We start from the raw sequence: 13,853 nt of genomic DNA, 5'->3' as shown, positions 1-13,853 counted from the left end.
GCAAAAATGTTTCCAAGTTGATGTAGGTGACTGATAGACAATTATAAGAAATGCCTACAAGATGTGATTTCTGCCAAAGGGGGCAACAACAGGTATTGAAGCTAGGGGTTGTACTTATTTTTTCCACAGCAGACAATTGCATTTCTGACTTTTTTTGTTAAATAAATGATTGAAAATAATAATTGTCACTGTTGTTAAATTAGATCGCCTTTATCTATCAATATTGTTGAAATGAAGATCAAATATCCATACATGCAAATATGTTGAAAAACACACCTTTTCATGGGGTATACTTACTTTTTCTACAGCACTGTAAATCGGGTTTCCCTTAGTCTACTGCATGTGAAAATTGATCTGACAGAATTTACAACCTCTAGCCTTATTCTCAATATATTCTCTTCCGAGATCCCTTTCTTCTTCAAAAGTTTATTTAGCTATGCTATCTCTGGCAAGTAAGTATAACGCTGAGTAGATGGAAGAAACAAAATGAGCTAAGACTTTTATTGCCCTAATTAAATTTTGTACATCACTGTGTAGCGGAGAGCTTCCTCTGCGTTGTGTCAAATGAACACCCAGGGACACCAGGTAGAGGTCTGCGATTTTATTTCCTTATAGAACATAAAACACGTGGATGTTCCACACGTTAAATGTCTCTCTTTCCCTCCGCATCGACGTCCACAATGCATCAGAGATTCTCATTATAATTATATTAAATAAAATATCTAAATAATAATAGATTATATATATAAAAATGTAATTAATACCATATATCATATCAATGTCAAATAAATTACAATTATTATAATAAATGCATAAATCGCCCCTTTCTTTTTCCATGTTTTATCTATCATCACCGTATACGTACTCTCCAAGATATAAGCCACAATCCCGTTACCTTACTCTACAATGCAACTTTTTGTACGTTAACATTTGGTTCATAAAATCGCACACCTAAGATATCAAAGTAAAAAAGAAGAGAGAAAAAAGTTATAACAAAATGGACGAAATACCTTATAGAACATAAACCATGTGGGTGTTACACACGCTAAATGTCTCTTAATCTCCTGCTTAGCAAAATATAACACGTGGTTAAATATCGTATACTGCATTACACATTCCACTTATGCAATACCACTATTAATTTAACACACAACTGTAACATTCTCAGAAATAATATCACCACATGAATATGTAATAAAGAAAATAAAATAACGCTGGCATACTAACCTGAATGACCATGTGTCGCTAGCACCACACTACACCCCGTTACGGTACGTTAGCATGTCGCAACAGGCCCTCCAGATCAGACATCCTAAGTTTTTAATCAAATAAAACATTACTTGCAACCTAACAATGCGGCACATTCTTCATCACGTGGTCACCAATATATTACGCCATACCAGTTATAATTTAAAACAGAAAATCCATTGATTAAAATAAAGTTGCGGCATCCACAATGCGTCTGAGAAATCACCAGAAAAACGTCACACCTATGACGCCCAGGGTGCATCTTAATTGACGCCCCTCCAACAACAAATCCCAAAGTATGTTGTAAAGCCTATACATAAAACTGGAACTAATTTTGGGGAAGTTCACAAAAACAAAATAAAAAACAACATAAATGATTACATTATATAACCATGGCTCAACACACCTGGCTACAACTGTAATGATGGAGACAGTCATCTACATAACGATAAACATTCTTAAGTAAGATTGAATTGTGCTTGCCTTTGCCAAAAGAACATTAAGGTGTTTTTCTTAAATAAAATCCCCAATCACCTGTGTACCATGTTTATACCACATCTTAAAGATTCCCAAGGTTAGTTAACATATGTTCTTTCTTTAATATGAGAATGAAATGAAACCCACAATGACCCACAGTGACTGAGAGGGACAAGCCCAGTTGTAAAAGACCACCGCTCTCTACAGGCAGCTGGAAGGATTTCAGCTTTATCACTGATCAAATACACCTGGCAAGTGCCCATCAGTGATAACCCTCCTGGTCAGGCATACGGAGAGCAATGCAGAGGGTATAAAAGACTCAATAATAATAATAAACTTTATTTTATTTAGTGCCTTCAAAGGTGGATTCTCAAAGTGCTTTACAGAATGACAACAACATAACAAATACACAAGACACACACAATGAAAACACACAATGAGAGGAGATGGGGACACTGAAGGTACAGCAGGACTTTCATCTGAACTGAGCTGATTTGGCTCAGAAGGGAAAGAGGGAGAATATGCAAGAGTTCCAAGTCTATTTGGACATTTAGAATTATTGCTGCAATGTTTAGTTTCCACAATTCTCTAAGATTCAGTGAAACATTTAGCCCATGGTAAACGGAATTTAGACCGTTTAACTGGGACATTTGGAAGGGACCCCATATAATTGAAGCCACCTAGAGAAATGGCCTTAGATTTATGGTAATTCATTTTAACATCTGAAATGGAGCTAAACTCATTCATGACCACTAGGACAGCTTAGACAGGTAAAGACAGAAACAAGAAAACACTGTCCACACAAAGGGAGAAGTTATGTGTCATGTCACCAAGTTTTAAACTTTTTATATCCTCAAGTATTCTAATAGTTTCTGCTGCTAGCTTGGCTGATGATGTTTCTGGGCAAAATGTAATGGTATTTGTCCATGAGTGCTTGTAATTTAAATTACAATTAAATACCAATTACCATGTAATTTAAATTAAATAAATAGAAATGAATCTTCCTACATAAATGGATATAAATTTTCCAAAAACTTTATTTTTTAACAGGTTTCAGTGCTGTAAAAAAAAAGGTTAGATTTAGAAAATACTGGAGTCATTAGCGAGAGCAATACTTTGTGTATCATTTACAAAGATATATATACATATATAAGATATATAAAGATATATATATATACAAAAATATATTGCTTTGATGATGCAAGTTTAACTTGGGAGTTTTCTGAATCTGAAATGCTGTTCAGAACCTGTACAGATTCAGGTGCCAGGGAGTTCTGCTAAGGGGTTAAAGACCTTCATGATCAAGTCATGCCACGATAGACTAAAAATAAATCATCATTCAACTCTAAACTTCTGTGTATTGTACTATCCAGTGTTACTCTCCTGTGTGAATAAGCTGGTGTCTTTTTAAATGGCTTGGCTGACTAAAACTCTTCCCACAGTGACTGCACTTAAATCGTCTCCCTCCTGTGTGAATAAGCTGGTGGGTTTTTAAGTTGTCTGTTGTACTAAAACTCTTCCCACACTGACTACAGCTGAGCAGTTTCTCTCCTGTGTGAATTAGTTGGTGTTTTTTTAAGCTGCTTGCCACACTAAAACTCTTCCCACACTCACTACAGGTGAAAGGTTTTTCTCCTGTGTGAACAAGCTGGTGGGTTTTTAAATTGCCTGCCTGAATAAAGCTTTTCCCACACTGACTGCAGGTGAAACGTTTCTCTCCTTTGTGAATAAGCTGGTGGGTTTTTAAATTGCCTGCCTGAATAAAACCCTTCCCACACTGACTGCAGGTGAAAGGTTTCTCTCCTTTGTGAATAAGCTGGTGTGTTTTTAAATTGGCTGCCTGAATAAAACCCTTCCCACACTGACTGCAGGTGAAACGTTTCTCTCCTTTGTGAACAAGCTGGTGGGTTTTTAAATTGCCTGCCTGAATAAAACTCTTCCCACACTGACTGCAGGTGAAAGGTTTCTCTCCTTTGTGAATAAGCTGGTGTGTTTTTAAATTGGCTGCCTGAATAAAACCCTTCCCACACTGGCTGCAGAAGAAAGGTTTCTCTCGTGTGTGAACAAGCTGGTGGGTTTTTAAATTGCCTGCCTGAATAAAGCTCTTCCCACACTGACTGCAGGTGAATGGCTTCTCTCCTGTGTGAATTAGTTGGTGTTTTTTTACACTGCCTGCCTCTGTAAAGCTCTTCCCACAGTGATGGCAGGTGAATGGTTTTTCTCCTGTGTGAATTCGTAAGTGGGTTTTTAAATGACTTGCCTGATTAAATCTTTTCCCACACTGTTTGCAGGTGAATGGTTTCTCACCAGTATGGGTGCGCTGGTGACTTTTTAATTTACTTGATTGTCGAAAACATTGCTGCTGTCTGGGCTGTACTGACATTTTCTCTACATTATCCAAACAAGGTGCTGGATGAGTCTTCCTAATCCTCTGGCCTGCAGTGAGCTGGTGATTTTTAACGTTGCTTGAATGATTAATCCACTGCTGCACTGACAGTCTCTGCATGTTTGCAGAAGAAGAACTCATTCCTATCAAGTCCTGTGGGCCTCCCTGTTGTTCCTCTCTTTCCTCTCTATACTGACTCTCCTCTGAGTACAGTAATTCAGTACTGTTCTCTTTGCCAGGTACATTCGTCTGCTGCTCTGAAGGCTGAATCAACTGGGAACTGAAAACTTTCAATTCCTTTTCTTCCTCTTCCTTTCTTCCTTGAACAGAGACCAACTCCAGTTCATTCACATGCTTTGCTATACTCTTAGTGTCCAAATTATTATACATCTCTGTAAAGTTCTTAGATACTAAAGAATGATTCATTTGTTTAAAACACTTCTGCAATGACAGTCTCTCCACTCTAACAGAACAAGGCCTTATTATCATCAAGCCCTGTAGGAGCTGTTGTTGTTCCTCCCTGTCCTCACTCTTCACTGTGTGCTGTAATTTAGTACTGTTCTCTTCACCAGGTACATCAGTCTGCTGCTCTGCAGGGTCAATCAACTGAGGATCCACATCCTGCTTTTTAAGATTAAATGCATACAGTTGTTTTTTGTGATTTTGTACAGAGTCACAGTCCAGTTCGTTACAACCTTGTCTAATATTGTTAGTATCTAGATTATTAATCTTCTTTGTAAAGTCCTCAGATACTAAGAGCCCAGGTGTCCCACTCTCAGGCTCGGTCTTCATCATGGGCACAGAGTCCATATCCTCTACACTCTGTCTGCTCTCTGTGTGCTGCTCACTGAGTTTCTCTTTCCCTTCTGCAGCAGTGAGCCCTGTCTCCTGCATCAGACAGGAGCCCCACTCCTCACTGTGCTGCTGTTCAAAAGGAGCCCTTTCCCCAGCGTCAGGGAGACCACTGGCCTCTGAGCCTGAAAACACAGGAGAAGAGAATAAAACCTTGAACGTGATCTTAGAGGAGAATTCAAAAGGAAATAATATTCATACATAAGAGGCAAAAAATAATAATTTTGAGATAGCAAGGAAATATCATCAATAACCTTATCTAAATGAAATTGTCAAAGCTCATTTTCAAACTAGATATACACCAAATAGTCAAACACACTCGAGTTGCCTGAACAAAGATAACGTGAAAAGGAACTGAAAATAATAAAATCATGACACTCAAAAGAAATAAATTTAATCCTAGTCTCTGTCCAAGTGAGGTTCTGAATCCAACTATAACAAAAGGAAATGTTCAGCCACAGAGATCAGAAAAGCATGAACTGCAGATGCAGAACAAGACTTGTTCTCCTAAAAATGAAAGGGATTTTATAGCATCTAGATAGACCAGCACAGAGCACTTGTCACACCAATATTCACAAACTGACTGGATGCTACAGTTCACTGACACTGCACTGAGACACAGACACACTGACTGCACACTACAGTACATTAACACTATAATCAGAGAGAGGGGTTAACACAGACAGACTGACTGGACACTCTAATACATTAACACTGCACTGAGAGAGAGAGGGATTTATACAGACACACTGACTGAACACTCCAGTACATTAACACTGCACTGAGAGAGAGGGGGGTTAATACAGACACACTGACTGAACACTCCAGTACATTGACATTGCGCAGAAAGAGGAGAATATAGACACAGTGATCCTGAAAATGTTAATATGGCCACTTACATTTATATTATTATATATGTTCAAGAAGTTAGCTGCATCAGCATGTGCAGGTTGCAAAGGAACAAGTAAAGGTTTATTCGTTGATGAAAAGAGAAGAAAAGAAACACAATAGAAACATTGTCTTCTGTTTCTTCTCTTTCTTCTCTTTTCACCATGTAATAAACCTTTACTTGTTCTTATAATTATATATTACATATATAAATAATACATGAGATGTGTGTATTTATATGTACAGACATATAATACAAATACAATAATTATGGTAATGACGCTAAATTATAGAAAGTGATTCAGTTATACAATTATTGTGTCTTTACTTACTTTAACCTTCAGATTTACAGCAGACCAAATAACTAAAAATATTGCTTTACATTATATTTTCACTAAATTTACAAATACAAACTAACTGTGTCTAAATGACGTGATTGTAGCCCTGTTACTATATCAAGGATGTTTTAAGCACCATAACCAAACAACAACAATTCAGTTTGCAGTAAAGAATCTCGTTGCTACTGTACATCACACAGTATTTTCCACTTCACTCTGCATCTCTCCACTATACTCTCACCAGTGAGGAAGTTAAAGACACTGTTTTTAAACACACAGACACTGACTTCATACAAGTCATCACACTGACCTGACAGCTCCAGTTTCGTGTCCATTTCTTCTTTTATTTCTGCAGGGACTTCACAGGGAAGCGTGTGTCCAACACGATCTGTCTGTCCCTGATCTCCTCCTCCCGACTCCTTCTCCCACAGCTGCAGTCTCCACTTCAGGCTCTCGTTTTCCTTCTTCAGCTGCGCCATTTCACTCCCGAAACTCTCTTCCACAAACTGTGTGATTTTAACCATCCTGTTTCGAAAAACTTCAGAAACTTCGTCCACGATCGATTTAAGCGAAACCTCCATGAAGGAGTGAAGCTCTGTCTCCAGTGTGAAGAACACATTAGCCATCTTTCTAAAGATTCGATCCGAAACAGAGGCAGAAGTTATACGTTCGGGGTCTCTACAAATCTACAGATAAACAGGGTCGTTTCTTCAGGAGATGGAAAGTTATTTTTAAATAAAATAACCGTCTTTATTATTCATCCAAACTAACCGATTAAATTACTGCCACGTGGGTTAAATATCTGCACAGCCAGCGATTCGTGATGACGTTATACACTAGCGCTGCAGCGGCTTCAAAACAGCCGAGGAGCGGAGCTGAGAAAGGAGATTCGGCAATATGATATAAACTTCACTGCACCTGCTACCACCAGCTACTCGGGAGGTCTGAATCGCCATCGAGCTGCACTCTTCGTGTTGAACCGTGCGATTGCAAATTTATTTCAGCTTTATACAGTACCTTCAAGGACATAAGTATGTACAATATTTTCACTGTAGCTGTTTAATGTAGGTAAGTCCAGATACGTTTATTTTGAATATGCCTTTTTTCTGCAAGCTTTTGTTCAAAACATGTTTAATACGTTTAAAATATTTTTAAATCGAAGTATCGAAGACTATATGTAAGAGTTTCAGATATACGCATCAGCTAATCCTTTTTGTTTTGTGTTACACAATCAACACAGAAATGCAAATATTAATGTAGCCCGGGAAAGCACACACCGTACTACAATAAACTTAAATGGGGATTCTTTTTATTCTGGATCTGCATGAAATCATAAAAATGATTGGTTGTATTATTTTCTGTTACAGAATTTAGATTGGATGCAGTATAACCTTTAACCCGAAAAATTCACATAGATATACATGGAGATATACACACACCAGGATGCACAAAGTGCTACTAAAATAACAAAGACAAAAAAAATACGGTAGTGGCAATTTCCCTAAGGAAAGAAATACTCCACATTAGTCTGAATGCCACATTCTTCATTGGTCCCATTACATCACAGAAATATAAAAACAAAACTACTCACTCTAATCTCGTCTAATCCAAGACACACAGAATATCACAGTCTTCTTTTAACACGCTCTCTGCATTCACATCACACGGAGCCACACACCAAGCTCAGCTTTACTATGTTTATTTTTAAAGAATTTTTTATTAAATGTATAAAAAGTTTACAAATACAATCAGAGGATCAAATTATGTACAAGATAACAAACACAAACAGAAAAATAAGCAGTTAACCACCAGAGGTAATAAGTAAGTTATATGATTAAATTGTATTTTTACATATATCATATGTTTTCCGTGCTTTATTATTTCTCACATTTTTAATAGAATTTAAATAGAACTTTACGATGTTCACTTCCACAATTACTGGCGCACTGACGTCACTCATACGTGCGTGTCTTAAAGCGACAGCTACCAATTTCAGTATCAGATTTCAAATATCCACTCCGTAACCACCCGGTTACATTAAAAATAATTGTCTCCTGAAGAAATAGAACAACTATTTATAGAATAGCAAGAACATTAAGTACAAAATTAAAAGTATACTTTTCAGATATGCTATTATAAATTTGGTTAGTGGCACCATTGCTAAACAAAGAGGGTAGGTTGTTGAATTGCCCTGAGTTCTTGGATAGATTCCAGATTCCAGTTACCCCTTGGGAATATGCCATAGTCTCTGATGTTATCCATGAGAAAGTGACTCTGTCAGTACTGCCTTTCCTGATTTTGCTGTAAATCTGTTCATGGATGGTGTGGAAATAAAAGACAGAAAATGCAATAACAACCACATCTGTCTACCTTCTGCTTCATTCCTTCCTGTATATCCTTCTGGAGTTCAGTATGTGAAAATATTCATTTCAGATAGTTTTATACCAACCTTGATAGATACTGCCTAAGAAACAAGATTAAAGAAATAACTTTTTAATACTGTGGGTCCTGTCCTTCACTTTTTTTCCACTGAAGAGGTTGGTCTGGTCTCCAAGTTACCAATAATAAGCTCAGGCAGTGCTCCTCAATAAAGCAGTGTTTGTTTGTATCGCTTATGTGGGGCAGCACGCCAGTTTGATGATACACACTTGGCTTTTTTTCTTCATTTAAGCAAATATCAAAATCTCCAGTCTAGTGCTGCTGTAAGCCATGTTCATTGCAGGGTTGTTGCAATCAAAACATAAATTTACTAACCATATACCTGTATGATCATGGCAAGATGCTGAGACATACATGTGGCTTGGCATACCTGCATGGCCATGTCTGTGATCTCAACGTGTGCCAGGGATCTGAAAAGTCCTGATGTTGTACATCAAGTAAGTCACAGTAAATAGACTCTGCAGTGCTCTGGGTGCCAGCTAGCTCTCTAACAAGCAAACTATAAAGACTATGCTTACTTTATGTAGAGTGTGGCAATACTCCCTTAGGGTCTAGTGATTAGCAATCAGATGTTTTTATCCAAGTAGCCCGGGTTCAATTCCCAATATGGGAATGTGGCTATATAAACTTTTTGTTTCCAAAATATGAGCTCAATACAGAAACAAGGTTCATAAAATAAGAATGGCAAACACGTGATTAAATATTTTTTAATTATTTTATTACGAAGTAGTGCAGTCCTGCAATAGAATATTAATAAAGGGTTTGATGCATTATGACAAATTATTCTGAATGGCAAGATTTGCTCCCATATGGCCTAGTGATTAGCAAACTGTAGTGTACTATGGAACTGAACATTATCTGTACCTCCCCATTTCCAGGGGATATGTGTTGGGGGGGGGGGTTACGTTATGTGGCTCCTAGGAAAGTAGTTTAAGTTAGTTCAGTTAGATGTTCATTGGAAGCTACACTATGCTGTTCAATAAAGCTAGCATTCAACATAATCCTTGAGTGGCTCTGCGTTTTGAGGTAGATATAATAATTGTGATGATATATCAATTTAATAAATGTATAACAATTATTATACCAATAAAACAATCTAGTAACTTCTGCCATGGGTTGTGAGATAAGTATTTTATTTTCTATTTATATTTAATTGACTGAGTTCATATAGTTAGATATTAAAAAATCATAAAACGTCATACCATGAAGCCACTCACTATAACACCAACTAAGCAAACCAACTTTTGCAATCCTCTTTCTCACCATCAACCGTTACACCTCTCTGTAGAGGGAAAAGTCCACTGAAAATGCAATTCAATCACTCAGAGCTACTAATTCCAACCTCTCATTTTAATTAACATTGAAAGAAATATCAAGACAGATGATTTTGGCAAAAGAGAAGGAGATCTTCGGGCCCATACAGGGAACAGACCCATACTTTGGTGTAACCAACTGAGCTAACCAGCCACATGGAAGACGTTCTCTTTGTGCGGCGTAAAATTTAATTTAGAGAAGTTTCTTTTTTCTAACTTGAATAAAAAGCCTCGCAATTAAGTGTCTTGGCTTTCTGCGAGTGGACAAAAGAGTCTGAGTCGCTGATTTTCTGTCTCAGTCCTCCTTGGAAGAGGAAGGGAGTATGAACATCATGCCCAAGTCAGTGATTGCAGCTGATTATCGCAGGAGAACAGTTCATCACAAGCATGTCAGTCTACATAATGAGGGGGAATAGATCAGCCTCTGTGATGTAGTATTGAGTGACACTGTTGGAAAATAAACCTTGTGGATTTCCATGTTGTCTTCCTCTTGTGTTAGTGTCACCCAAATCCCTAAATTGTGCTTTGGTGATTATTCAGACTATAGAATACAGTACAATATTCTGTCAGTATTATAGAATTCACATCATTAGAGAAACTAAGACACATTTTATTGTTATTTTGCTTATATGTTGAAATGTGTCCTGTACATAATTACTTGTTAGTTTTAGAAAATTCCCTTTTTCCCTAAAAGCAGGCTTCCTAACATCTTCAGCAGACAAAAGGTTAAATTAACTCTTAAAGGTCCAGAGTAAAAGTATATAGAATATTGTTTTACACACTCTCTTCCTGTTTTGGAAGTATACTTATTTTACAGGTGGCCCAGTGGTTAACACTGCTACCATGCAGTGATGGAGTTCTGTGATTATTTTCTGATATGCTGTGCTATCCTTGTGGAGCTTGTATGTTGTCCCCATGTTTGCATGAGTTTCCTCCAGGTGCTCCAGTTTCCTCCTACAGTCCAAAAACATTCTGATGCCATTTTAGGAAACAAGTTTAAAAAGGCCTTTTCTTTCATGATCATGAGTTTTGTAATGTCAGTTTGTCACACCTCTTTAAGTTTCCTTTTCTGCTGGGGTGATATTATCATTGTGAGTGGCCAGGAGCTACTTAATTTGTGATGGTCTTAATATGAAACATTAGAAAGCACATACCAAAAATGGTTCTAAAAAGTTTATTGCAAAACAAAACTTTAATAAAATGTATAAACATTTGCTCAGAGCTGCTCTAAGGCTGTGTGACTGTGTTGGTGAAGCTCTTCTGTGTCTAGACCTGCAGGAGGAGCTTCTCCCAGACAGCCCTGTCAGTCTCACAGCACCCATCCTCTCCCTGAGACTCATCCCCAACATCATCATAGTCAGTCTTGTCAGGGGCATGAGCTCCTTCTTCAGAGGGCAATGTGGGCAGGACCCTGTCCACTCCAGGTCCAGTGTGGGGGACACCTGACAGAAAGAGACGGGCAGTGGACAGCTGAGGGACAGGGATAACTCTGTTAGCTGATATTTTTGGTTTAGGAGGTAATTAAAATTAGACCCATACATTTGTAATCATGGGTACAGGATGTATTTTTGAAAATGTATATGTGTGATTTTAAAATCTATAAGAAGTAATTGTTTATTAACTGTGTGGAAATATATAGTGTCATAAAATTAATGTTTTAATTAAATCAGGCCTTGACTAACATGGTTTTTCAAATGAGTCAGCTATTAAAATAATATTGTTTCAAATTGGAGTTATGAAAATGGTGAATATCAGAAGTGACTAGATAAAATAATAATTAAAATAATCATAACCCCAAACTTGTAAAGATTTTGCCAAGAATATGCCCAAGCTTTTGGTAGTGTTAGAGAAAGATGAGTTATTTGATCTTTTGCACAGCTATGGGGAAAAAAAGGAATAGTTCAGGCACAATTCGTTAAACAAATGTTTACTAACAATGACAATATACACACTAAACAACACATGGCATAAACATACAGCACACATGTACAAATTTACTAACAAGGTGCTTTAGAGACCTACATCCTAACCACCCAGAAAAACCCAAACTGCCACCAAGTATTCAACATTTACAAAATACCTACACAGGCCAAAAGGAGAGACATAGCTGCTGTTTTAAACCAAACAGAATATGACCTGCACCTACATACACCTCTCCATGAACCCGGATGCTATAAAACGAATGGCAGCCTATCTTCTAAAAATGCTCCCACATGCCAGGAGAGGCTGTTTTTTTTTTTTGCCAAGGGAGTCTCTAAACAAGACATTAAAGTTTCTAAAAACAACAGAATGGCAAGCTCTCTTAAAGCCGTTCAAATACTAAACTCTGTTGAGGTCTTTCTGCTTGATCTGGACAAGGAGTTTTCATGTACCAGGAACTTCACTAGGGTAAACATTATGTTTGCTTTAATCACTGAATCTTACACCCCTACATGTTAGCTAACATCTCCTTGCATTGAAGCCCATGAGAATTGGAAATGTTGACTCTAGCCAGGTGTATCTACATTTTTTAAAAAACACTTCCATAGTCACAACTGTATAGTGAATGGGGGTTTTAATTTGCTGGAACAATCTGAAATTGTAAGAGCAAATTGTTACAGTACTTGATGATCACAGTCTGACACACATGCATTCTAAATAAACAATATACATTTTATTGATATAACCATAGCATGCATGAGAAACTACAAGTGTAATAGAACATATCTGAGAGATCTGCTTTGATATAAATGGCTGTTAGTGTTAGTTATTGTATATAGAATAGTTTTTTTATAATATTGTAATCTAAAAACATTAATTAGGCATTTTTTCAAATAAAATTGTATCTTTTAGGATGAATTCCTGATTCAGTGCAGATTTTACTTCTGTTCATGACACACAAATTCTCTAAAACTACAGTATTTTCAGAACATAGGAATTCTCTCCACAGTCAGAGAACACAATTCCTGGTGTTGGGGAATATAAAGCTTTGCTCTGCCCAGACCTCACTCCGAATCTCAATCATCTGATTGGCTGGGTGTGACAGTAGGTGGGTTTCAATGAAACTCTGATCTATGAGATCTAACCTTGTACGAGTACAGTCTCTTAGCCTGTATTGGCTGTTATTTATCCCTGCAGGACACTACTACTGCAAAATGCCTGATGTCTCTTTGTCTTGGATGAGAGTGGCACAGAGATTGATTACTGGGGGTCAACTTTCCCATACCTGAACTACTTCACCCACACTGAGCCCCCTGGCTGTAGCCCCCTTTACCTAAAGTGGGATCTTCCTCACTGTCCCCCACATCACTGTATTCAGAGTGTGTCTTATCAGAGAGGAGTGTCTCTGTGAACAGAAGAGCAGGTCAGTAATGTCTCTGTCATTCTGACACAGGCTGGCCTGTAAGAGAGCACTTCTTTTCAAGTTAGTGTTTATTTGCTGGGGTGAAATTAGGTTGAAACTCATTTCTAATGACAAAGGCTACTGTGGGCTGGTACAGAGGGTACTCCTGAGTCTTTTTTATAATAACTCACCTGACACTGTGTCTGGGCTCTGGGGCACAGCGATGACATCATCATAATGATCAGGAGCCTCTTCTTTCACAGAGGACATCAGCTCTCCTGATCCACACAGAGCACAGTTTAACTGTCACACATCAGATTTTAAATACAACAACAAACTTAACTAACACTTTAAACAAAAGTTCACGCAAATACACAAGTGAGCTACGACTTCAGATAAGGGAAAACGAGTGTAGACACAAGGAACGGGGTACAAAAGAGCACAGAGGTTGATATAACATGTTTGGGCAAGGTAATGGTGAAATAAAGGATAATACAAATAAACTAAAGTACAAGGAGGAGAAGAACACAAACTAACAAAGCCGAAGCCATATGGAAACACAAACACAAAGCAAAACGAACGAAAACAGA

At 37.7% G+C, this 13,853-nt stretch overlaps 1 protein-coding gene and 1 pseudogene across 1 annotated transcript in view; one reads left to right on the top strand and one right to left on the bottom strand.

Annotated features, from left to right (window-relative positions):
• LOC138242338 (zinc finger protein 850-like) overlaps positions 1–13,853 on the top strand; it is a 1,462,105-nt pseudogene that overhangs the window by 942,638 nt on the left and 505,614 nt on the right.
• Positions 11,208–13,853, bottom strand: part of LOC107075906 (antigen WC1.1-like) — a 123,952-nt gene continuing 121,306 nt past the window's right edge. Inside the window, exons 16-17 of the mRNA XM_069198917.1 lie at positions 13,455–13,541; positions 11,208–11,383 (exon numbers count right to left, since the gene is read on the bottom strand). Coding sequence (XP_069055018.1) covers positions 11,208–11,383; positions 13,455–13,541 — 263 coding nt within the window. The remainder of the gene's footprint in view (positions 11,384–13,454; positions 13,542–13,853) is intronic.

The sequence above is a fragment of the Lepisosteus oculatus genome, chromosome 14 (assembly GCF_040954835.1).
Source record: "Lepisosteus oculatus isolate fLepOcu1 chromosome 14, fLepOcu1.hap2, whole genome shotgun sequence".
NCBI classification, from domain to species: Eukaryota; Metazoa; Chordata; class Actinopteri; order Semionotiformes; family Lepisosteidae; genus Lepisosteus; species Lepisosteus oculatus.
This window is presented reverse-complemented; position numbering and strand designations above follow the sequence as displayed.